Raw genomic sequence first — 27333 nt, 5'->3', positions numbered from 1 at the left:
GTATATTAATTTCTGTCTGTTCCCACTTTCACCTTCTTCTGGATGAGGAATTGAATCATCTCCTTTTCAAAGTTACTGATTCACCAGGTGTCCCATATAAAATAAGAGGATGAGGAGCGGAGAGGAGTGAGGATAATGATGATGATACAAACAAAATTTTAAAGTGCTCCCTTGCCCCTCCCAGGTCTCTGGATCTCTCTTCCTTCCAAACCCCAGCTGACTTTCCTGTATTTATTCTTCCTATCATCTCATGCCCCTGTTCATCCTTCAACCATAATCTGGCTTCTGTGCATCTGTTGGGACCACCTTCATCAAGAATATCAACGACATCCTATTTTTTAGGTGCTTTTCTGTTTTTATCTAATGAGAATCCCCTGCAGTGTATGACACTCCATATGAATCCTTGCTAAAATTCTTTTAATGTCATGAAGGAGAGCGTTCATGACATTATAATCTCCTAACTTTCCCCCCATTCCTCTATGACTACTGGTCCAGTCCTCTATTTATTCTACCATCTAGTATTTACTAAGGATTCCATAAATCCAGTCTCAATTCTCTTCTCTTTTCTACTCCCCTACAAAAATCTGTGGGTGAACCCACCCAACTTCATCAGTTTAACTACCACATATACATTTTCACCCAGGTTTTCATTTCTAGGATTTCAAACACACACACATACACTTTATATACAGATACTTTATAAATATACCTGCAACACACACCATTTTCATGAATAAATCAAAATGATCTGAGGAATTAAGTCTCCTGCCCCATTCACTACTTCACCTGTTAATCTCACTATGGTCTTTATCTTGTCTCTGGTATCTCAATACATGGCACTTCCTTCTCCTCAGTCCTTTATAAGTCAGAATTTTTCTTTTTCGCTTACAATATTAAAAAGCCACATATATTTTTCATCATAGCCTTGCTCTCAAACTGTCCCCTTCTTTCTATCCCATGTCCTGTTATTTTTTTGCACTCAGTTCCTCACTACATTGTCACAACTTCCTGCCCCTATTCTTGTGTAGCCCTCCAGTCCATCTCAACACTGATAATAGCTTGATCTGAGATACAGGTCTGTTGGTGTCACCAACATGCTTAAAAATCTGGATACTGCCCTCTCACTGCCTAGAGGACAAGTTTGAGGATTTATTATAATATTTAAGACTCTACATGAATAGGCTTAACCCTCCTGCCTCTCATCTACTGTTCTTCTCATGCTAAGCTCTGGCGCTTCCCTCAATAGAAAACTTCTCTCATGACTCCATACATGAGCATACACTGATCCTCCTCATAGAATCCCGATTCCCTTCTTGTCCTAACTAGCTCCTATTTTCTGTTAAGACTTATGGTAAGCACATCTCACCCATGAAGCTCTCCTTGTACCAACTCCTGAAGCTCTCTACCACAGAATTTTGTATACTTGAGATACAAATGCCTAGTTGTTTAAACGTCTTTGATTCACAAATCTGTAAAAAGCTAGAGGGTAAGGTTCATGTCTTACTCTCTGTGTACAGTAACTCTACCATGACTAGAACTTAGGAAGCATTCAATAAATGATCATTTAATGTAAGAATAAGCAACATCTACAAAAACAAAAACCTGTGACTAAGTTTTTGACCTTAAGTTATATCCCTCGTTGAATGAATTTCTAAAAGCTAGTACTCAAATATATTAACTGCACACATAATTTTGTTTACATAAATTAAAATAATTCCCAAAACTCATTAAAAAACTAAAACTCATTAAAAAAATTAAACTTTAAAAATTTGACTGTGAACCGGTTCTGTTCAAAATCTTGACACCATGAACACAAAAAAACTGGCCTTCAGATTTTAATACAAAGGTCAGGAAGTTCAAAATAATCGTGACTTGTAAAGTCTTTGAGTCAACCATCTTCATTCTATTAATCACTGGGCATTTTCCAAGTGTGTGTCATATCTTCCCTACTATACATGCTGGTAACATCAGGGTTTCCCCCATATTCTGCTCATTAAAAACAAAACAAAACACAGTCTTTCATCAGCTTTATTACTTTTATATGCAAGTTAATGTACCTTGTGCCAGAGTTACAAAGTAGTTTTAATGTATAAAATTTAGTTGAAAACAATCTAATGCTTAATGGTTTTAAATTCAAAGAAACACCACAAAGAAACTTCTGATTTCCCAAGAGAAACCTTAAATTGGATACACTGGAGCTAGAATTATTTTAATCATTTCACAGCTTAAGAAAGACCTTATGCCATTATGAAACTAACATGATGTGAAAATTCCCAATGAGGTTTTGCTCTTGCTAAAACATAGTACATGTGCAATTCATTTATACCAATGAAATTCAAGTGTGCTAATACTGAATGACTAACGAATGAAGATGATAACCTTCTTCCTCCCCCATTTTCAAATAAACAGATGACTACCACTGATAAGGAATATACGGACACAGTATCACAGGAAGGGATTTCATAGAGTAACAGCCACATAATGTGACTGCATACATATTTACAGTAGGTATATAATTCAAAGATATGTAATTCAAACACAGTGAATCTGATTAATGATACTTGAATTATATACGAAATAAGCAAAATACTTAAAATGGCACTCTCTCCAGAAGAAGATAGATTAATATACACGTATTATAAATTTAATTTCTAAAAATTATTTTCTTCATAGCCTTTGTTATTTCTAACATTTTACTCATAGCAGTTTGTTGTCAGTTCTCATTACTGAAACCTATGATTCATGGCTTTGTCTTTAACTTTTTACTCCCACTGCTGTACTTCCAGTACCAAGATCAATGGCTGGCACACAACAGACAATAAATAAGTAACAAACTAATAACACAATGTTTTACTGCAGCTCTGTCACTGATTACACCTTCTTTTCAAATTAAAAACACCCAAGGACACTTCTAATATTAAGAGAACAAAAAAAAAAAGTTAATTACCTTCCCAAATACAAGATCAATCATTTTACTCTTTTCCAAACTTGTAATCTAAATCAATGGCACTTACCTACAGATTAAAAGGTAGAAAACATTTTTATATTTAAAATATAGTTCACAATCTTCTACCTTTTAGAGTATTGATGAAATATGTAACAAAGAAGGAACCTGAGGAATTCATATTTGAAAATAAACATGAAGAATCAAGGAATACTTTACTATCATAGCATATTATTTTAAAATGAAGTTAGCCCATGTGTATGTCAACCAATTGTTTTTCACTTGCAAACTATTCATAAAACTCTGTCTGTTAAGATCAAGTCAAAACTATTAGAATAACCATGATTCTTAATATAAACATGTGACTAATAGCACGTTGAATGAAATAAATACATATACATACTTTGAATGCTTGTCAACAGCAACAAAAAAATCTTTCACATATTTTCCCACAGTTTACCACTTCCAAAAACATGTTTAGGCGACCCACTGCATTCCCTTAGACTTTACAGTAACCCTTGTAACCTCTGAAAAATAAAGTCTTCAGTCTATTTTTAATATACATTTTATAATATAGATTCTTTCAATATGGCATTTAAATTTTTTACGCATGTAAAAGAAGAAAATGGTAAAAGTACATTGTGTAATTTAAATTTTACTGGGAGAAGGAATGGCATTCGGCTGAATGGTGATGTTTTTATTTTTCACTGATGTACTTTCAAATATAAAGAGCTCTAATGCAGTCCAGTGGCGGAACCACTTAAAAAACTCTAAGAATGATACCATGAGTTCTGGGGGTTGAATAAAAACTTTTCAATACTTACCATACTGTGTAACAAATGCTATACAGCTGTTCACAATAATGGGAACGTCATTTTTGCTGAGCTGCTGATCTTGTAATGCATTACCATCTGTACCTGCTGCTTTTTCAATTGCAGTATGCCAGACTGTGAAATCCAACTTGGTATGCCCATGGATGTATAATGTTCTGTAAAGTTTAAAAGCATTTCAAATTATAATTTTTTTCTAAAATTTTGACTTCTAGACAGAGTATCTTTAAATCCATATAAATGTGATCTTGCCTCATCCATCAGAAGAAAACTCTCCATCTACCATTAGCTTCCATTTGATCTCTTTTATCTGTACAGTGACATCTCTCCATGAAGTGCAGGAAAGTTCTCTCAATTCATGGTCTCACCTCCCTTCATTTTCTGACCCGCTTTATTTTGTTTCTGAATAAGTGGATTGAAACTACTCTGGCAAGCATCATGGGTGACTAGATTTTATGGCTACTTTTTTTAAGATTTTAGGACTGTCAATGATTTCACTTCTTAAAAAAGAAAAAAAAATACATTTTGTTTTTTATAATATAATTCTTTCCAGATTTTCCTATCTTTCTGGTTACTCAATTTCTACACAAGCTCATTTCCTCTTTTGAACCTCAGTGCACTCACAAGAACTCTAAGGACTCTGCAGAGACTCATCATTCAGGCCAATGGTTTCACCCCTCGCTTAGAGACAGTAACTCCCAAATCCCTATCAACAGATTATAACTTTATCTCACAGATCATATCTCCATGTGACTGAAAAGAGCATGAAGTAGTCAAGAGAGTAGAAAATGTAATCACTACCCAACCTCAAATTTTCACTCTGCACTTACTTCCTTTGTGACCTTGGGCAAGTTATCAACCTTCTTTGGGCCTCAGTTTCATTAGTGACAAAATGAGGATAATAATAGTACCTACTTCAAGACTCAGCGAATGTAATATTAATAACTAAGTAAACAATAATACTAATTAATATTAATTTTTGGACACCCTCATCTTACTATGTCACAATTATCTTGAACCTTTTTCTTTCCTCATATCAGACTAGTACTATAATCCTCCACTTATCCCACTAGAAATATGGGATTAATTAATTTTAGATTGGTTCTGCCTCCACCCAAACCACATTACTGCCACATGAATTCTGTTGATTTCCATTCCTGGATATATTTACTCTGCCTTCTCTTCATTCTGACATTGTCTGATTTCAAGTTTTTACAATGCTTCTTAAGGTCACTAAAATGCTTCCTAATAAGTTTCCTTTCCTACTTCTCCGTGTCTCTAATACTCACTCCTCAGGACTTCCAGGACAATCTAATATGCAAAACTAATCTCCCTCAAGACTGGGAGGTGTAACTGATCCATCTAATACACAGACACAGGAAGTTAGGCCAAATAAGGAGACAAAGGAATATGTTCCTAACAAAAGAACAAAGCAAAATCTCAGAAAAAGAACTAAATGAAAGAGAGATAAGCAGTCCACCAGATAAAGAGTTCAAAGTAGTGGTCACATCGCTAAACCAGCTTTTTGCACGCCATATTAAAAGGGGCTCTTTGAGTGGAAAGCAAAGACCAAAAGTGACAAAGACAGGAAAGGATCTGGGAAAATCTCCAGAAACCACAACAAAACAGGTAATACAATGGAAATAAATACATTTCCATCAATAATCACCCTCAGTGTAAATGGACTAAACCCTCCAATCCAAAGACATAGGGTATCAGAACAGATTAAAAAAAAAAAACAAAAAACCATCATTATACTGCCTACAAGAGACTCACTTTGGACTTAAAGACACCAGCATATGGAAAGTAAAGGGATGGAGAAACATTTATCACACAAACAGATGTCAAAAGAAAGCTGGAGCAGCAATATTTACTTACACTGGACAAACTAGACTTTAAAACAAAGACTGTAACAAGAGATAAAGAGGGGCACTACATCATAATAAAGGGGACAATCCAACAAGAAGATCTAACAATTGTAAATATTTGTGCCCCCAATGTGGAAGTACCCAAATATATAAAACAATAACTAACATAAAGGAAGTGACAGTAATATAACAATAATAGGGACTTTAATACCTCACTTACAACAACTGACAGATAATCTAAACAGAAAATAAACAAGGAAACAATGGCTTTGAATGACACTGGACCTGGAGGACTCAAAGTGATGCTCATAAAGATGTTCACTAAAAATCAAAGGAAGACTGAATGAACACAGTTAGAACTTCAATGAAGAGATGGAAAATATAAAAAAAAAAAAGATCAGAGCTGAATAATAAGTGAGATAAAAAGTACTAGAAGGAATCAACATACTAAATGATGCAGAAGAATGGATCAATGCAGGAGAGTGGAAGACCAGGGAATGAAAATCATGCAATCAGAACAGCAAAAAGAAAAAGTAATTTGAAAATGAGCAGAGCTTAAGGGACCACTGGGACAACATCAAGTACACGATCACTTGAATCAAAGGGGTCCCAGAGGAAGGGAAAAAAAAAAAAAAAAAAAGAGCCAAAGGGACAGGAAACCTATTTGAAGAAATAATGCCTGAAAACTTTCCCAACCTGGTAAAGGAAAAAGACATCCAAGGCCAGGAACAGAAATTCCAAAATAACATGAACTCAAAGAGACCCATGGCAAGATACATTATAACTAGTGTCAAGAATTAAAGAGAGGATCTTAACAGCAGCAAGAGTAAAACAACTATTTACATGCCATGGGAATCTCCCTCAAGACTATCAGCTGATTTTATTTATTTTTTTAATTTATGTTTTTATTTGAGAGAGAGCAAGCATGAGCTGGGGAGCAGAGGGGGATGAGGAGAGAAAGAGGGAGGGAGGAGGAGGGGGAGGGGGGGAGGGGGGGAGAGGGGGAGAGAGGGAAGAGAGGGGGAGGGGGAAGGGAAGAGAGGGAGGAGAGGGGGAGCGGGGAGAGAGGGGGAGAGAGGGGGAGAGAGGGGGAGAGAGGGGGAGAGAGGGGGAGAGAGGGGGAGAGAGAGAGAATCATAAGCAGGTTCCATGGCTCCATGTTCAGCTCAGAGCCCAATGCGGGGCTGGATCCCACAACCCTGGGATCATGACCTGAGCCAAAATCAAGTCAGACAATCAACTGAGCTACCCAGGCACCCCATCAGCTAATTTTATAACAGAAATTTTACATAAGGAAGTCATGAGGGAATATGATACATTCAAAGTGCTGAAAGGAAAAAAAAAAAAAATACAACCAGAATACTCTACACCCAGCAATATTATCATTCTGAATTAAAGGAGAGATAAGTTTCCCAGATAAGCAAAAGCCTAAAGGAGTTCATCAAAACCAAACCAGCCTTATAAGAAATGTTATAGGGGCTTCTTTAAATAAAAAGAAAAGGCCATAACTAGATACTAAACACTATGAAAGAAAAAAAATATCAATGGTAATGGTAAACATAGAATAAAGTAGATCAACGACCCACATAGCTAGAACGTATCTATGTGGGTTGTTGAATGTAGGTTAAAGGACAAAAGTAGTAAAATTATCTAGGACTACACACTTAGTCAAAGGATACACAAAATAATAACGTGCAAAATGTGATGTCAAAAACATAAAATGTATCAGGAGGGGGCAGTTAAAATGCAGTGCTTTTAGAACATCCTTGAACTTAAATGACTATTAACTTAAAACAAACTACTATACACTAAAGATATTCTATATGAACCTCAAGGAAACCACAAACTAAATATCTGTAACAGATGTACAAAAATTAAGGAAAAAGGAATACAAACTGAACACTAAGGAATGTCATCTCATCATAAGGGAAGAGAGCAAAAGAAGAAGGAACACAGAAAAACTACAAAAACCCACAAAACAACAACAAAAAAAACCAGGAAACAATCAACAAAATGGCATTAGGTACATATCTATCAATAATTACTTCAAATGTAAAAGAACTAAATATTCCCATCAAAAGACAAAGAGGGACAGTTAGTGGATTATTAAAAAGACCTATAGATATGTTGCCTATAAGAGACTCACTTCAGATCTAAAGACACACAAAGTGAAGGGATGGAAAAAGACATTCCATTCAAATGGAAATAAAAAGAAAGCTGGAGTAGCAATACTTACATTAGTCAAAACAGACCTTAAAACAAACAAAAAATGTAATAGGGGATAGAGAAAAAACATTACATAATGATAATAGTATCAATTCAACAAAAGGATGTAACACTTTTAAAGATCTGTGCACCTACATATGGACATCTAAGTGTAAAAAGCAAATATTAAGACATAAAGGAGAAACTGACAGTAATAAATTGACAGTAATACATTGACAGTTATAAATAATAGTAAGGGACTTTAACACTCCCACATATATCAATGGATAGATCATCCAGACATAAGATCAATAAGATACATAGGCCTTCCACAACATATTACAGAAGATGTACTTAACAGATATACACATGAGCATTAAGAAGAGTACTTGTGATGAGCACTGGCTATTGTATGGAAGTGTTGAATCATTGAATTCTACTTCTGAAATCAATACTGAACTGTATATTAACTAAAATATAAATAATAAAAAAATAAATATATACAGGACATTCCACTCAAAAACAGAATAAATATTCTTTTCAAGTGCACATGGGACATTCTTCGAACAGATCACGTTAGGCTATAAAACAAGTCTCAATAAATTTAAGAAGACAAATCATTTCAGACATATTTTCCAACCACAGTGGTATAAAACTAGAAATCAATTACAACATGAAAAGTGGCTAAACAACACACAGAGGCTAAACAACATGCTACTAAACAACCAGAGTTAATGATGAAATCAAAGAGGAAACTAAAAAAATACATGGAGACAAATAAAAATATAAACAGAACAGTAAAAAATCTGTAACTTGCACCAAAAGCAGTTATAAGAGGGTAGTTTCTAGCAATATAGGCCTACCTCAAGAAATAAGAAAAAATCTCAAGTAAGCAATCTAACTTTACACCTAAAGGAACTAGAAACATGAGAATAAACAAAGCCCAATATTAGTAGAAAGAAGGAAATTATAAAGATCAGAATGGAAATAAATGATATAAAAACTAAAAAGACAAAAAAATCAATAAAACTAAGAGTCAGTTCTTTGAAAAGATAAACACTAATAAACCTTTAGCCAGACTCATCAAGAAAAAAAAAAGCAGGAGGACTCAAATAAATACAATCAGAAATGAAAGAGAAGTTACAACAGATAACATAGAAATACAAAGGCTTATAAGAGACTACTATGCAAAATGATATGCCAACAAATTGGAAAACCTAGAAAAATGGATAAATTCCCAGAAATGTACAATCTCCAAGACTAAAGAAGGAACAGAAAATTTGAACAGACCCATTAGTAGTAACAAAACTTAACCTCAGTAATCAAAAAAACTCCCAACAAACAGAAGTCCAAGACCAAATGGCTTCACAGGTGAATTCTACCAAACATTTAAAAAAAAAGAGTTTATACATATCCTTTGCAATTCCTTTCCAAAAAAGAAAAAAAAAATTAAGAGGAATACTTCCAATTCATTCCACAAGGCCAGAATATCGTTATCAACTTTGATGATGAACACTGATGCAAAAATCCTCAACAAAATATTATAAAATTGAATTTAAATATAATTAAAAGGATCATTCACCATGATCAAATAGGATTTATTCCAGGTATGCAAGGACAGTTTGATATCTGCAAATCAATCAATGTGAGACACATTAACAAATGGAAGAATACAAAAAATAACAATCATCTCTATAAATGCAGAAAAAAGCAATTGACAAAATTCAACATACATTAAAGATAAAAACTCTGAACAAAGTCAGTTTAGAGGAAACATACCTCAATATAAAGGCTATATTTAACAAACCCAAGTTAGCATCATACTCAATGGTGAAAAGATAAAACCTTTTCCTCTAATATAAGGAACAAGAATTCTGTCACCGCTTTTATTCAAAATAGTATTAGAAGCCATTGCCATAGCAATCAGATGAGAAAAAGAAATAAAAAGCATCTAAATCAAAGAAAGAAGTAAAACTGTCACCATTTATAGATGACATGATACTATGGACAGAAAACCCTAAAGACTCCACCAAAAAAAAAAAAAAAATAGAATAAATTAGTAAAATTGAGAGATCTGGAATTTATATACAGAAATCTGTGAATTTCTATACACTAATAATGAACCATGAGAAAAAGAAATGAAGAAAACAATACCATTTACAATTGCATCAAAAATAATAAAATACCTAAGAATAAATTTAAGCAAGTAAGTGAAAGACCTGTATTTTTAAAACTCTAAGACACTGATGAAAGAAACCAAATATGAAATGAATAAATGGAAATAGATACCATGCTCAAAGATTGAAAGAATACTATTAAAATGTTCATACTATACAAAGCAATCTACAGATTTAACGCAATCCTTATCAAAATACCAACAAGCATTTTTCACAGATTTAGAAAAAATAACCCTAAAATTTATATGGGCCCCAAAAGACCTTGAATAGCAAAAGCAATCTTGAGAAGAACAAAACTAGAAGTATCACACTCCTTACATTCTAACTATTCTAAAGCTACAGTAATCAAAACAGTAAGATACAGGCATTAAAAATACACATGGATCAATGAAACAGAATAGAGTCCAGAAATAAACCCATGTTTATATAATTATTTAATCTTCAATAAAGAAGGCAAAAACATGCAACAGAGCTCTTTGATGAATGGTATTGGGAAAACTATATGCAAAAGAATGACACTGGATCACTTTCTTACGCTATAAACAAAACACAAAAAAAAGCTCAAAATAGATTAAAGGATTAAATCTAAGACCAGAAAGCAGAAAACTAATACCAAAAAGAAAAAAAGTAAGCTCTTGGATAATGGTCATAGTAGTATTTCTTTGGATCTGTCTCCTCAGGCAAGATGCAACAAAAGCAAAAATAAACAGGAATACTTCAAACTAAAAAGTTTTTGTACAGCAAAGGAAACCATCAAGAAAATGAAGATAACCTGCAAATTATATAACCAACAGGGGTTAATATCCACACAACTCAAGCAGAGGAAAAAAAAAAATGCAAACAATCCAAGTAAAAACCTGGCAGAGGACCTGAATAGACATTTCTTTAAAAAAAAAAAAAAAAAAAAAAAATTAACGTTTATTATTGAGACACAGAGAGAGACAAAGCATGAGCATGGGAGGGGCAGAGAGAGAAGGAGACACAGAATCTGAAGCAGGCTCCAGGCTCTGTCAGCACAGAGCCCGACGTGGGGCTCGAACCCACAAAGCACGAGATCACGACCTGAGCCGAAGTCGGACACTCAACCGACTGAGCCACCCAGGCGCCCCATGAGTAGACATTTCTACAAAGAAATTAGTCAGATGGCCAACAGACGCATGAAAAGATGTTCAACATCACTCAGCATCAGGGAAATGCAAATCAAAACCACAATGAGATACCACCTCACATGTGTCAGAATGGAAAGTATCAAAGAAAGAGAAGAAATAGCAAGTGCTGATGAGGATACAAAAAAAAAAAAAAAAAAAGGAACCCTCATGTACATCTGATAGGAATGTAAAACAGTGCAGCCACTATGGAAAACAGTATGAAGATTCCTCAACAAATAAAAAACAGAAATTCCACACAATCCAGCAATTTCACTTCTGGGCATTTATCTGAAAGACAAAAATAAAAAAAAAAAAAAAACAAAGAAAGAAAACACTAATTCAAACAGACATATGCATCTCTATGTTCACTGCAGCATTGTTTAGAAGAGCCAGGTTATGGAAGCAACCCAAGTGTCCATCAACAGATGAATGGATAAAGAAGCGGTGTATATATATGCAATGAAACATTACTCAGCCATAAGAAAGAATTTGTGACAACATGAGTGGATCTAGATGGTATTGTGCTAAGTGAAACATGTCAGAGAAAGACAAATATCATATGATTTCACTTATATGGGGGATCTAAGAAACAATACAAAACAGAAACTGACTCCTAGATATAATGATACAATGCATAATCTGGTGGTTGCCAGAGGGGAGAAGGGTGAAGGGATGGGCAAAACAGCGGAAGGGTACAAACTAAGTACAAGTAAGAGGTATGAACTTTCAGTTAAAGTAAATGAGACATGCGGATACCATGTACAGCACAGGGACTATACTGATATGTAATAATCTTAGAAGGTGACAAATGGTAGACTGAAGGTGGTGATCACTTCACAATATATAAAAATTTGAATTACTATGTGTATACCTGAAACTAACATTACCTATCATTTACACCTCAATTTAAAAATCTAAAATAAATTGACAAATGCAAAGCCAATGGCATCATTTCCTCATCATTTCCCTTCTACAGCTCTGGAATTTTCATGACTAAGGGGTCTTCATATCTGGCCTATATTTTCCCCTCCAACTCTTCCATTCTCCTACACTAAAGACACACTTTAAAAATTCATATCTTATTACAATAAATATTTCCTGCTCTTGGCTGGCTACTCCCATCCTCCTTGAACTGTACTCCAGGAAACCCTCCCTGACACTCTATGCTTAATGTCCCAATACTTAGTACACGTGTCCCTTCCTAATTATGAATAGCTGATTTGTCCTCTATTATACTATCTGTTCTGTGTGTAAATGTTTTTTGCTGTTAGAATCCAAACTTTGCACAGGCAAGCAAGGAAGAAAGCATTTTGGATTTCTGGTCATTAGCATAGTGCATAGCATTTAGTGGTACATAATAGTTTTAAAATCCTATTGCTGGATATAAAATTTGAATTGAAACACAAGTTAAAAGTAATCACTGATGTATTTAAAAGTATATTTATACCAGAGCAGAACTATTTAATCTTGATTTCAAACTCTGATGGGGCTCCTTTGGACTCAACCTAAAGAGAAAGAAATGAGGTGCATAAACACTAGGTTATTCTTTTCTTTTATTGGGGGTGGGAGGTCATCTTTTACATTCCTGATAATTCACTGGCCCTAATTTAAAAAGCAAATAAAAGTCCTTTCTTTCCTCCAGTTTCTTTTCTATAAATGTTTCTCTAAGAAGATAAAGTTACCAGTACCTTATACACACTTCTCACCTCTTCTGAACTTGCTATAACTACTATTTCTTCCCTGACATCTGTGTCTATTGTTTCTATGTTCCACAGCACCACAGCAGCCACGACCTCCTATTTCTATAATTTTCTTTTTGAAGAAACCAGACACTTGCTGTTATATTGCTGACATGCTTTATTTAATTAGCCTTTTCGTTTACCTTACATCATCTTTAGCTCAATAGCATTCTATTGCTGGGTGTATTTGTCTAACTGAAACTATATAAATTGGGTAAATTCCCTGAGAAATATCAAGCCAATACATTATGTAGACAATTGAAATTATGATTTGCTAAATTCAAGAGTTTAGGTCAGGGCACCTGGGTAGCTCAGTCGGTTGAGCGTCCAACTTCGGCTCAGGTCATGATCTCGAGGTCCGTGAGTTTGAGCCCTGTGTTGGGCCCTGTGCTGACAGCTCAGAGTCTGAAGCCTGTTTTGCATTCTGTGTCTCCCTCTCTCTCTGCCCCTCCCCCGCTCATGCTCTGTCTCTCTCACTTTCAAAAATGAATAAATGTTAAAAAAAAAATTTAAAAAGAGTTTAGGTAAAGAGAGAACTTTAAACTTTCGTTGATTCATATTTAACTTTTTTTTTTTTTTACTGATAATCAAACTCAAAATATTTACAAAATATTTGGTACTGTTTGCTTATAAACAAACAAGTGCTGTGGGTGAGTTATTTCAGCAATCAAGGAAAGAAATCCAAAATGCAACAACCCTCCTTCTATACCAGTGTAATTCTGCCATCAACTGTGCACATTACAAACTTTAAATTTTCTTTCTAGTCAGAAGAAATCCCATGATGACAAGTTTAGCTGTCTCCTTGTGAACTAGTGAGGGGTAGAACAAGTAATGACAAGTTAGCTCCCAAGTCAACCTGTCAAAGACTGAATCCTAAAATACAGCATCTCGTGAAGTAGATGTGTGACATTTAATAGCATCAGTTCAACAACTTTCCTCTGTGATGCTTAGCTAAACTCTGTGTACATGGAATGAAGCATCAAAAGACATTTTCAACACAAATCCTAGCCGACTCTGTAATCCCAACTAATATCAAACAATGTTTTTACATTTCTAGGATCCCAGAGGAATATTTCATTTACATCTTGAAAATCTGAAAAGTTACTTTGAAGAACTCTATAATAGAGTTCTAATTGTCCATTCCTCAAACATAAATTTTAAAGGGCATTTCAAGGTCATATAAAGAAACATTCCTACATCCTATAATGAATCAAGACAGTTCAGTAAGACCTATAAACCAAGCCCCAGGACTTACAAAAACAATTTTCTCAAAACTGCAATACAAAAGCCACAAAGTGTAGACTATCACATATGAGCCTGGTCTACTGCTAAAAACCAGACTGTCTTCACAAATAAAATCAATAAACTTAACTGTATAAAAAATAAATTCATTTACATAAATAATTTTAAACACAACTAAAAGGCAAACGTGCCACACAGATATGACTGAACAATAGGGTATCTTACACATATACACTCTAATAAAAATAGTTAAGTCTTGTAGAATACATCAGCATTTTGTTTGGTCAAAACTAGTTTATTTTAGGGCGCCCGCGTGGCTAAGCATCCAACTCTCCATTTCAGCTCAGGTCGTGATCTCACAATCCTGGGATCCAGCCCCATGTTGGGCTCCATGCTGGGCATTGAACCTGCTTAGTATTCTCTCTCTCCCTCTCCCCCTTCCCTTACTCACATTCTCTCTCTTTAAAAACAAAACAAACAACAACAAAAAACTATATAGTTGTCATTTCTGAAAGATATTTTTTTGCTAAATTTAGTATTTAGGTTAACAGCTGCTGGTTTGCTAATTTTGTCAGGTTTTTTTAACTGCTGTTTTGTTTTTCCCCAAACACTTGAAAATATTTCGATATATTGTCTTCTGGCTTGCACTGTTTCTGATGAGACACCCTCATTTTTGTCACCTATACTTTCTTTTGAAGCCTCTCGACCTCTCAGCACTTGATTTTTTTTTCCTGACAATGGTTTTCAGAAATTTAATTATGTTGTATCTCTTGATGTGGTTGGATCGCCTCTATCATGCTTGAGGTATGCTGGTCGTAGGACATATATGGCTCATAGTTTTTATCAAATTCATATATTTGCCCATAATTCTACAAAGATTTTTTAACTTCTTTCCCTTCTCTAGTTTTGGGATTCTAAGTACATTTACATGAGACTGCTTGATATTGCCCCACTGGTCATGGAGATTCTGTTGATTTTATTTAGTCTTTTTCCTCTCTGTGCTTAAGTTTTGATAGTTTCTACTGTCATGTTTTCAAGGTCATCAATCTTTTTTTTACGTAGAACCTACTCGTGCATTAAGCTGATCCAGTGAAATTTTCTTTTCAGATAGCGTATCCTTCAGCTTTAGAAGGATAATCTATTTGCTTCTTTTTTAATTACCCATTTTTCTTCATTATGTTTGTTTTCCTTTGCATCTCTGAATATATTTATAATATTCAATAATCACTATCTACAGTCTTTGCTAATTCCATTATCTTTCTCACTTCTGGGTCTGTTCCTATCAATTGATTTGCAGCTTTTTGGCAACACAAGCAATTTTAATCATACACTAGATATTATGAGTGCTGAGTATCAGGACTGTAGTCTTCTTTTACAGAATGTTGATGTTTATTTTGGTATCATTTGCCTGTTTGACACCTGGCGACTAAATTACTTGTGGAGAACCTGATGCTTTGCAGATCTATTTTTAATCTTAGTAATAAGGTAAAAAATAAATCTAACTTTAACCTATTAACCTTAATTCTATGGTGTTACCTTTTTGAGGTCTTTGCCAATTGTGTGTTTAATGAGGTCTAACCTAGCTGGACAGAATGTGAACATACTCCACTGTGGTCTAAGTTCTGGGAGTTGTTCAATTCATACTACCATGGGAGCGGTTTCTGCCTAGCCTCTGGGAACCTCACCCTACAAATACCCAGATTAGTACTGAGCCAAAGGTGGAAGGAAACTTCTATGAGGATTTCCAAAACTTTTTTTTTTTTTTTTCCATATGTTCCTCTGTTCTGATACTATCTCTGGAAAATTTTAGCTACTACAGATTTCCTAAACTCCCCTCCCTCTCTACCCTTCTAATGTAGCAAAAACACCACATTCTGTTTTGGTCTGCCCACTCCTGGGCAGAGTGAATAGACTGAAAAGTGCCTACAGGTTAAAAAAAAAAAAAAAGACAAGTTGACCTTAAATCTTACTTTGTTTGTTTCCCTTCTCTCCGTAATCACAATCCCGGAATGCTTATTGTCCCAACATTTGAAAATACTTTCATATATGTCACCCAGTTTTCTGGTTGTTTGAAATGGGAGGGCATGTTCCATTCCATATTTCCTCGTAGACAGAAAGGGGAGTCTGGCAATTTTATTTAGTCATTGCGTCCATAAATCTCTCTCATTTTAATTTGTGGAGATACAGTATTTTTCCCCCAACCTTCAAATAGGAGTTTGCTGCATTAAGGACAGAAGTTTAGTGAGAAGCAAGCAAACAATTGCTAAGAAAATCTGCAGATAAAGAGACTGTCACAAAAACAATGCAGGAAGAAACATTATTCTAAATATCTTGTTTCTTTTGAAGCCAACAGTTCAGTAAAATGTGTCAAAGCATCTAATTCCCCAGGAAAAGCAAAAGCTCCAGTTTTTCAATCTCATCTCTGCACACTATAAGGCATCACCTAAAGGAATGGGAGAAACAGCCTTGTTTCAAGTCTGCTTAAAACTTTTAATGGTGTTCCACTGGCTGCAGAATAAATCAAAATTCACACTTTTAACAATAGTATTTTTTTAAGTTTTAAAGTATCTTAAAAAAAAAAAAAAAACACATCTTCTGTATCCTTGTAAAGAACATGCAATCCTTTCCAGAACAAGCCAAGTTATTAATCACATTTAGCTGATAATACTAAGATGGTATCAACCTATCTTTCCGAGTTTATTGGTTCACACTTCCTCCTCAGGAACTCAAGGTCAAGGCCAACTTGCACTGAAATTCTTCCCTAGCCATATTCCTCTGAACTTACTGTTTCCACCACTTAGAATACCTTAGTGTCTTAGCCCCCTCATTTTTTCCTACCGAAGTCCTACGTAGTCTAAATCTAGTTAAATATACTTCTCTTAAAAAAAAAAAAAAAAAAAAAAAAAAAAAAAACTATTACCATGCCCACATTTCTTGAGCAGCAATCTTCTCATTCTTTGGTACCTTTTCAGATATTACCACATTTACTTGTTCATTAACCTTATCTAGTATATGGAAGGTGCTTTAAACCAAGTAAAAGAAACTTTTGAAGCAAATAATATATACTTTAAAATCTAGCTTGTGTTAAATAGTGATGCATTCCCTTTATTGTAATTCTATTTAAAAAAATAACTTTATAATACAAATTTGAATAGTTTCTTTCTTTTTGCAAAACCTGTGGGGGCGGTGAGGGAATAGAATCTCTTGTTTGTCTTGGCAACATTCAGATTAAACTATCTGTAGGAATTAAATCCTCAGTAAGTTACAAAAGCAGTCAAGCTGATATTGTGGGCAATCGGCTACTATTTAATTTGCAATTACATGCACAATTTAGAAACCACTTTAAGATAATTCACCCTCCAGAGTATTGCTAACATATCAGCTGCTGCAAAATACAATTCAAGGAGGGAAAAAAAACATCATATGTAATAAATTGATATGAAATAAGAATCTAAAACTCAGAGTGTTAATCTCTGAAAATGAGAAAAGTAATCTGTTCCATAATTGTGGAATGTATTGATGAAGTGTTTATTCTCCAGGGTTACCTTCTTTATGTCAGGAATTTGCATTAAAAACTGAATGCAGTCAGGCTTGGGAGCCATCAAGTGCATTATGCTTTACTATAGGTCAACCAAGAAATCTAAACAAACAAACTAAACCAAAAACAAAGAAACATGTCAGCCTTTTGTTTCTGATAACATATCTGAGTTATTCATAAGGTATTCATTATAACCAACAACCTTTCAGTAAAAGCTTAATAATAGGTGTCTTTGACAAATGGGCATGTAGCTATATAAAGTGAAAATCGTCAACAGAATGGCTTATTCATCAGAAAAACATACGCAAAAGTGCAGGCTAATGTGCAGAAACAGTTTTCACATTTTAAGAAAAGGATGTTTTGAACATTCCAGTTAAAGTGGATATATAACCTACTGTCCAGGAAAATGCCTTCTGACCTCATGGTCCAGAACACTCACTAATAATAGACATTCAAAAACATAATTTTTTTCACAAAAAGAAATTCTGACTAAGGCATAAAAGAAAAGCAGAGTCTAAGTCCCCATAATATCACCAAATAGTAGGCCAGAAACCCTTAAGTGTAATCAAGAAAGCTTTATTTTCCAAAATAACAATTTTTAAAGTATACAAAGAATACACATTAAAGTGACACCATCTGGAACACCTTCTGTTTAGAGATTTTTAGAGCAAAAATGCTGTGTGTGTGCAAATTATTATTGCAATATTTTTCTGTATAAAGACACTCATGCTATGTACATAAAATCACCGTGAAGATTAAAATATATATCTAAATACTGATTATATTCAGTAGATGATTATCAATTTATGAACTTTTCCAATTCAGGGGGTTCTTTCTCCTCCTCTCTTTAAGAAATATTAATATATTTTGGCACTTTAATCAAAGGTAGACAAGGATAGGGGAAAGATGTGAAATTTATTTATTAAATTTATTTACGACTTGCAAGATATTACTAGCAAAACAAAACAAAAAGTTAAACTTAGAGTTGGTTTCTCTCTCTTTCAATTATTCACCCTATCTATATGCCATCAATATGAATAATTGAGAGTTGTTTTACTTCCTAAAGCCACAATTTTATCTGTCATTGACAAGTTTAACAATCTACTTTAGCTTACAGTCATTATTTCCCAACAGACTAATAGATCAAAAAAGAGATGAAAAAGAGGGCAGTGCAATGAAATCCCCTTCTTTCGACATGGTATTAAAACAGCTCTTAAGCAATCACATCTATAATTAACTAGCCTTGTTTGAAAACTGGGAGAGGAGCACATATTCTCTACCTTGGTAAATGATACAACCATTCCTAAAGCCACCCAGGCCAAAAGCTCAGGAGTCATCCTTATCCACCAGGTCAAAAAGCAATGAAAACCATCAGATGGATACCTTTCTCAACATTCTACCCAAAAGATCTAGAAAGTTACTGGCATCCAAAACCATACATCAGTTTCTCTTTTCTTCCTGTTACAATCAAGGGACCTTGCTTTCTTCTTGTCCTTTCTCTTATATCTTCAATATCTCCCTTTTTGCATCTCTTTCCCATCAGAATTTAAACTTGCACAAGTTCAAACCATCTAAAAAACAAACTGCACACATATTCCCTTTCTGGGACAAATCCCTTCTACCTCGATAATCCTATTAACCTCCAGATATCCTCACCAAACTCCTCACCAGCTGTTCCAAGTTACTCAATTCCCAAAGTTAACCTAATCCAGTTTCTGCTTTATCACTTTTGCTCTCTTCAAAGTCACCAGATGGACTCCACGTCAATTATCCAGTGAAGTATCTGCCCTCCTCAGGCAACACCTAACAGTTTTGACTATTTCTGCCTTTTTGAAATACTGTCTCTTCCTGGGTTTTATGACACCTCTCTTGGTTTCTTGCCTCACCCTCTGGATAAACTAAATTAAAATCCCAAGGCAGCTACTCCACCCTGACAATCAACCAGCCACTAAAATCATGTGCATTCATCACGGCTCTAACACACTACTTCTCTAAAGACTCACTCTATAGACTCTAACTAAGTGACTTCCTCTTCTTCCTTCTATATATAGGTAACTTCAAAAATCTATTTTCTCCATTAACTTGTATATGAATATCAGATCCATAAATACAACTTCCTCCTAGCACTTTGTCCTTAGAATGTTTATAGGCAACTCATGTTCAACACGTCTAAAATCAAACTCATTATTTCCCAAGCTCCCTCTCAAACCTGCTCTTTTGCCATTATTCCCTATTTGAAGTCAATTTTATTTACATAACTTATACAAAGGTAAATACGCACACATATATACATACACATATGTGTTCATGTACATATAAACAAACAGATATGTAAATATGACAGCCTACTTTGCCCCACACAAGGTGCATGGCCTGGTGCATCTGCATTCTCCATGTTCTGTCAGAGTTCTTAATCTAGTGCACTCACAATCTCCCAGGCTGATTCTTTTTTTTTTTTTTTTTTAAGTTTGCTTATTTATTTTTTTTTGAGAGAGAGAAACAGAGAGAGAGCGTGTGCACATGCAAATGTGCATGGGAGAGGGACAGAAAGGGGGAAAGGGAGAATCCCAAGCAGGCTCTAAGCTATCAACACAGAGCCCAACATGGGGCTCAATCCCACGAACCATAAGATCATGATGTGAGACATCAAGAGTCAGATGCTTAACCCACTGATCCACCCAGGTACTCTACCCAGGCTGATTCTTCATGACTCAAACTTTTGACCTCCCTTCTTGCAGCTCTCTAATTAGGTAAGAATTACATGGAGCTATATATATACCCACACACACACACACACACACACCTACACACACATATTTTCCTAACAAAATATATTTTTTTAATGTTTTATTTATTTTTGACTGAGAGAGACAGAGCATGAGTGGGGGAGGGGCAGAGAAAGAGGGAGACACAGAATCCGAAGCAGGCTCCAGGCTCTAGGCTGTCAGCGCAGAGCCTGATGCGGGGCTCGAACTCACAGACCGCAAGATCATGACCTGAGCCGAAGTCGGACACACAATAGACTGAGCCACCCAGGCGCCCCTTAACAAAATATTTTCTAACAAAGTAATTTAATTTTTCTAATGAAATGCTGAAATTTTAAATTCTGGTAACTTATATTGTTTATCCAGGCTCTTGTTACATTTGTTGGCTTAATTTTTGAGAACAATTTGGTGTGGTAAATTAAACAATACTTGTTTTAAAAACAAAACAAAACAAAACAAAAAATCTTTAGGCTGTTAAGCTACAAACTGACCTCAACTCAATTTCAAAATGGATTTGTGAAAATAAAAGAAAACCCTGTTTAGAATGGAGTCAGGAAGGAAAAAAGAAGAACTCTCATTTACAGATACTAGTCAGTCAATTAATTGCAGACCCAACAGGAAAGGAATCTTGCGAGTCCATTCTACTTCAATCTTTACTACTCCAGCAGGAGGAAGAAAGGTTTTCTCCTCCACAGCAACTGCCCAGCCAACGAGAGACCGTCAAACCTCAGCCAATGAAAAGTCACTATAAACTACCAGTTTAGTGCAAAGGGCTTTTTGTTTATAAAAGCTCCCCAAGTCCCCCATTTGCCTCTATAAAAGATTACTCCTTTTCTTTTTTTCTCTGGACTTCCCAATGCTTTCATTGTAGCTCACTTGTCCCTACTTGCAATTCTTTATTCCTAAATAAATCCATTTTTGCTGGTGAAATAACTGGCAGCTTTATTTTTGAACTCAGAGATTATTCTCCTCAATATCATATAGGCACTGTAAGGCTGTTACAAGTGCTTAAAATAGTGCCTGTTACACAGTGAGTTCTATACATTCTCATCATTGTGTTCTGGTTCTTGTCAGAACATTATTGATTTAGAGAAAACAGGAAAAGCAAGAAAAAGCAGGATGTAAGCACGTGATAAATATAGTTGTTTCCAAATAGTACATTTTGTATGGCAGTTGTTCAAAGAGACTTAAGGAAAATAAGTTGGTTACAGATTTGTCCCTGTATTTCTCCTACTCTTGTCATACTCGTTGTTCTTCACTTTAGTAAAAATGCTTGCAATGTACTTTGTTAATAACTCACGTAGATAAAAATTTTGAAATCATTATCAGAAACACAATTAAGCAGCTTTGACCATTATTTTGCAATTCCATTAGTTTTCAACTATTCTATGAACTCAGAGTGTATCTGAGTTCACCTCCTGATTCATGGAATCCAGTGGAAAGGTCAAGATGTTACAAAATAACAAAACGTTCAGTCTTCTGGCTCCCCTATTTTGTATTCATAAGGGAGTGCACTGCATGTAATAAGCGCTAAATAAAAATTCATCAAATTGAACAAGTCTAAAACCTTTTTGCTACATTTTAATCCATGTTTGCGACATTTTAATTAAAACCTATGTGTCTGGTCAAATCCCCCTTAGCCCGAAAATGGTAAAAAAAAGAACCTTGGCTATAGTAACCTAATAATGTAAATGATAAATACAATAAATTCAACTATAAGTTGCTGTTTATTTGTTTAAAAACATAAGTTCTGGGAGTTCGGACTCCAAATCTGTATTGCTGACCACTTTTTTCCTTTGCCACAAAGGTAAGAGGCAGTTGGCATTCCATAAATATGAATAGATGATTGTAAAAACTGCATTATGTCAGTGCTTCAATGATATAATACCACATATACATAATACCACCTCATTATTATTGGTGAATATATAATTCACAGTACTCTGAAAGTATAGCAAAACCATCATCTGGTACCAAAAATCAGAATCTTAAGTATCATGAACACTTATAATCCCAGAAAGAAACAAGTAAAAATACAAAATACTAATTATGCCTATAAACTAAAAAAACACCTTCTGACATTAATATCTAATCAGCAATATGCTTGTTGTCTAAAGCTGTTAACGTCCTCACATGAAACTGAAGACAGGTTCAGACAACTGTTGAAAGTCATTATCCATGTCACCAACAAAGAAAATAACCGGAGGGAAGGCTAATTCAGCTATATTTTTACATTATGGATGTTTCTGCAAATTATCTTGTACTCTGGTAGAGCTAAAAATACTGCATCAGTGTAATTAGGGATTTTAATTTTTTTAAATATTTATTCATTTCTGAGAGAGAGAGAGACAGAGAGACAGAGAGAGAGAGAGAGACAGAGATGGAACACAAGTGGGGGAGGAGAGGAGCAAAGAGACAGAGGGAGACACAGAACGTAAAGCAGGCTCCAGGCTCTGAGCTGTCAGCACACAGCCTGACGTGGGGCTCGAACTCACAAACCGTGAGATCATGACCTGAGCAGAAGTCAGAAGCTTACCCGACTGAGTCACCCAGATGCCCCAGTATAACTAAGGGATTTTAGAGCAAATGGTTAGAAAAAAAAAAAAGTTTGTTCAAGAGACTATACCTAATTGTGATATGACCCTACCTGTTCCTTCCTAGGCTCTTTTTCTGGATCCTCCTCCTCTTCCTACCCTCTAATTATTGGAGTCCCTGGGGCTTCATCCTCAAATCTCTCCTCTGTCTCTACTCTTTGTCTAGGTGAATCCATCCAGTTCCTTGGCCAGTGACTTTCAAACTTCTACCTCCAGCTGCAACCTTTCCACTTAATTCCAGACTTATATATCCACATGCCCACTCACCAGTCCCACTTTGCTATTAAAGTCAATGTCACCATTTTCAAAACCAAATTCTCAACCTACTACCCTAAACTGACATTAATATCCTCACTCTAATCTCCTCTATCTGTTATTTGAAAAAAAAACATCATCATCATTCAGGTACTTGCTCAGGCCAAAAACTTGGGGTCATCCTTGACCCCACTCACCTGATCCATGAACAAACCCTCTGGCCTCTGCCTTCCCAATGGCTCCAACCACTCCTCAACACTGTCTTATTATGTCAGTCATCTCTTGTCTGGCCTCTGTAGCAGCACCTAAATGGATAATCACTTCTACTTTTGTCCCCGAAAAGCTTGTTCCCCCGGAGTCAGAGAAGACCTTTAAACATCTATATCAGATCATTCTACATCCCAGCTCTCCAAATGAGCAGCTTCCCATCATGCTCAGAATGAAATACAAATTTTTACACATATTATGACCTGTGAGGCCTTCTATGATCCAGCCCAGGGAGATCTCTGCAGTAATTCTTTTTCTCTTTTGAAATAATTTCTTTCTACCATCTCATTCATTCAAATCTCCCAGCCAACAGCAGCTTGCTTGCAGACCATGAACATGCTAAGACATGTAAGGCTCTTCAAAACATCCCGGGAACACTCTCTTCTGGCTGCTGAATGGTCTGCTTCTTTGCTTCATGCACATCTCTCACCACCTTATCTAAAACAGAATACTGTCCTGTCAGGCTCTCTCCTTACCTTATTTTTCTTCAAGCGTTTAAAATTGATCCACGTGATACTATGTAATTATTTTTTTTGTCTGCTCACATTCTGTTTCTACCACTAGTATACATGCTCCGTGAGGGCATAAAAATCATTTTACTCAGCACTGTAACCCCAGTACTTAGAACAGTACCTGATACACAGTAGGTGCTTAGTACTTGTTGAAGTGAATACATTCAAGAAATCGAGTTTTATTTGTGCATGACTCACATGCATAGATAATTCAGGATATTATACATATTCATCATATACCTATACTGAAAACATATTTACAACTTCCAAGATGCTTCCCAATATTTAAATGTGAATGTCTCAAAAGAATCTAAGTCTATAAAAAGCTAAAATGATTGATCATACTGATTTTGTCATAATACAAAAATATGCAAACTTTATTAGTATATTCTTTCTACTCAAGAGTGCGTGTATGAGCACACACGCACGCACACGCACACACACACACACACACAGACATACACATACTTCAGACAACTTCCAAAAGGCTATAAAATAATGGGTTCTCCTTCAAAGAAGATAACCAAAACATCCTGAAACACTGTAATAAAGAGTAAAAAGAAAAAATGCACTTACCTCCCTTTTTCTACCAAGAGCAAGACATCTATTTTTTCCCCATTTTGAACCACTGTGCTGATTGCTGTAGGGAGAGAGAAAAGCATGAATATATGATTTAGAACAAGATGCTAAATACCCATAAAGACACAATTATTAATAGTACTTAGTTATTTTTGGAAGTAAGGCATAATTCTATGATACTACTATTATCATATGCAATAAAGAATTGCATCCAAAATATAAGATGAGAGAGGAAAAAAAAAATCTTACTTAGCTCTTGCAGTCTTCTTAAGTGCATTCTATGTTCCTGAACTTCTTGCATTGGAAGGCAAAAACGCAAACTAGATTTGTCCATAGAAAACCAGCCTTTTCTCCACTGATCCAGGGTATGGCAGTCTTTGTAGTAGAGTTGACCAATCAAATCATAGTCAGCTTCTGTTAAGTTTTCAGCAACAAAGGGAACAAAATGCTGTTAAAACAAATACAGAAAAGTAATAAAGACAGTGAAAATAGGAAATCCCTTCCCTACCGACAGATTTGAGGGAAGGTAGGAAAACAAAAATAGTTTTTCTACCCTAAAAATTTAGAAGTAATCCAAATTTCAAAACAATTATTTAAACTTTCTATCAGTCTTACAACTGAACAGCTATAATGCATTTTCTTTTTTTTTTTTTTTTTTTTTTTTTTTAAATTTTTTTTTCAACATTTTTTATTTATTTTTAGGACAGAGAGAGACAGAGCATGAACGGGGGAGGGGCAGAAAGAGAGGGAGACACAGAATCGGAAACAGGCTCCAGGCTCCGAGCCATCAGTCCAGAGCCTGACGCGGGGCTCGAACTCACGGACCGCGAGATCGTGACCTGGCTGAAGTCGGACGCTTAACCGACTGCGCCACCCAGGCGCCCCTATAATGCATTTTCAAATGGCAGCATCTTAAACCACTTTTTTTGATATATACAGAACTTAAATAGGAAGACATTCTCTATACTGATTTGTGGCATTTTTCAAAACGTCAACCTTCAACAATGTTTGTCTCCACTTGTATCTTTGGCTGAATCTGTTCCTTTCCCCTTTGTGTATACCACAAATAACATATTTACCTATAAAGAGACATACACAGAAATGACTTTATAATAGTGAAAAGATCTTAATCATCACAATATGGCCTTAATTCAAAGAATGATTTCTCCAAGGTCCTACATTATTTTTTTCTCTGCTTAAGGCTCTAGGAAGGAAGCTCTTAATCTCTTTTGACTATAACCTTTGAAAAATTAATGAAATATGCTCATTTTTCCCAGAATCTTGTATAAAATTTTACTGGACTTCTGAAGCTCAACCAGAAACTCCAAATTAAGAATCTTCCTGACTTAGGATAAATATGCAATACCTTGGCTATTGCCTCTGTCCATTTTCTTTGAGCTTGAGATGTTTCTGCTCCAAATAAAAATGCACGTTCTGAGGGTAAATAGATCTCAAAGGTAAAGATGGGCCTATAGCACACACGAATAAAAAGATATCACTGTTTACTTTTGGCTCTTATGGAAACAACACAAAAGTCAAGGTTTTAATTAAATTCCCTTTGAAAATCGGATAATGCTTTGAAATATATCATCTTTTCCCAATGATTTACACTTTAATTCATTCAAATAAATGGAATACACTGGATCAGACAAAAGGAATAGTCTTCCAATTAATCACCCTACTGCATGGCTTTGTTAATGCCCTATATATACACTTATCAGTTTTGACCCATGTGGCAAAGGGCTCTGGCTCTCTTTGGTTTCCTCTTCCCTCTCAGACCAGGCCATCTTGGGTTACTCTATTTAAAGCAAACATTGTCCAAACAGTTCTCTAATTAGTCCTCTTCTTGTCTTAACAAATTTTCCTCCCATCATCTATCTCATCTTATCACAAAACTGTATCTCCCTACTGTAGCTAAAATTACAGTAACATCCCAGGTCCTGAATTCTCCCTGGGATCCGTCCATAACTCCAACTATTTCCTGGAACATGTTAGGTACATCCTTGCTGTTACCTAAGAAAACTTCAAAATACCCTATATCAAAGTTCTCTTCCTTCTTCCTCTTTTTCTACCCCAAAACGGTTGTGTTTTCCTCATGTTTCAATTTCGAGGCCATCTATTTTATCAACAAATTCAAAATCTTGGGGTTTAATTTCTTCCTAACAGCAGCTCTTCACCAAGAGAGACAGTGAATCTCATTAGTTCCATCATAAGATTCTCTCAAACCCGTTTTTTTTTTTTTCTTTTTAATGCTCTCTTTCTCTATGTAAACTCTCAGTAATTGTGATCTACCTCCCATCTCTCCCTTACCATTTCAGCCAGCTTTCTTCCTCAAATGCAAAATTATGTAGCTCCTCCCCATCTAAATTAGAGTTCAAACTCTAGAAAATGCTGTTCAAGGACACTCAGAATATGACTGCAATAATTATTTTTTAACCTTATCTCATTGTAGATAGTTTCTCCTGCATGTCTGCTTGTACCAGGAACATTCTATCAAGTCTGTTTTCATTTTGAATATGATTATATGCTGACATAAAGTAATAATATTTTAAATTATGTTTTATTTACTACTTAGGTATCTGAATACTAGAATGCATTTAATATTTCATAGTAAGCCACACTAAGTTAATTATTCATTTAGAAAGAAGCAATGTCAAGGTTAAAACAAAA

General features: G+C 35.2%; 1 protein-coding gene across 3 annotated transcripts in view; it reads right to left on the bottom strand.

Annotated features, from left to right (window-relative positions):
* The window catches only part of ARAP2 (ArfGAP with RhoGAP domain, ankyrin repeat and PH domain 2), a 213979-nt gene that overhangs the window by 72271 nt on the left and 114375 nt on the right, over positions 1–27333 (bottom strand). For all 3 annotated transcript variants that reach the window (XM_042936649.1, XM_042936650.1, XM_042936651.1), the window contains 4 exons: positions 26030–26132; positions 24913–25111; positions 24661–24724; positions 3769–3932 (listed from right to left, as the gene is read on the bottom strand). In XM_042936649.1, the coding sequence (XP_042792583.1) occupies positions 3769–3932; positions 24661–24724; positions 24913–25111; positions 26030–26132 (530 nt within the window). The remainder of the gene's footprint in view (positions 1–3768; positions 3933–24660; positions 24725–24912; positions 25112–26029; positions 26133–27333) is intronic.

This window comes from Panthera leo, chromosome B1, assembly GCF_018350215.1.
Source record: "Panthera leo isolate Ple1 chromosome B1, P.leo_Ple1_pat1.1, whole genome shotgun sequence".
Classification (NCBI taxonomy): domain Eukaryota; kingdom Metazoa; phylum Chordata; class Mammalia; order Carnivora; family Felidae; genus Panthera; species Panthera leo.
Note: the sequence above shows the minus strand (reverse complement) of the source record. Positions and strands in the feature narration are given on the sequence as shown.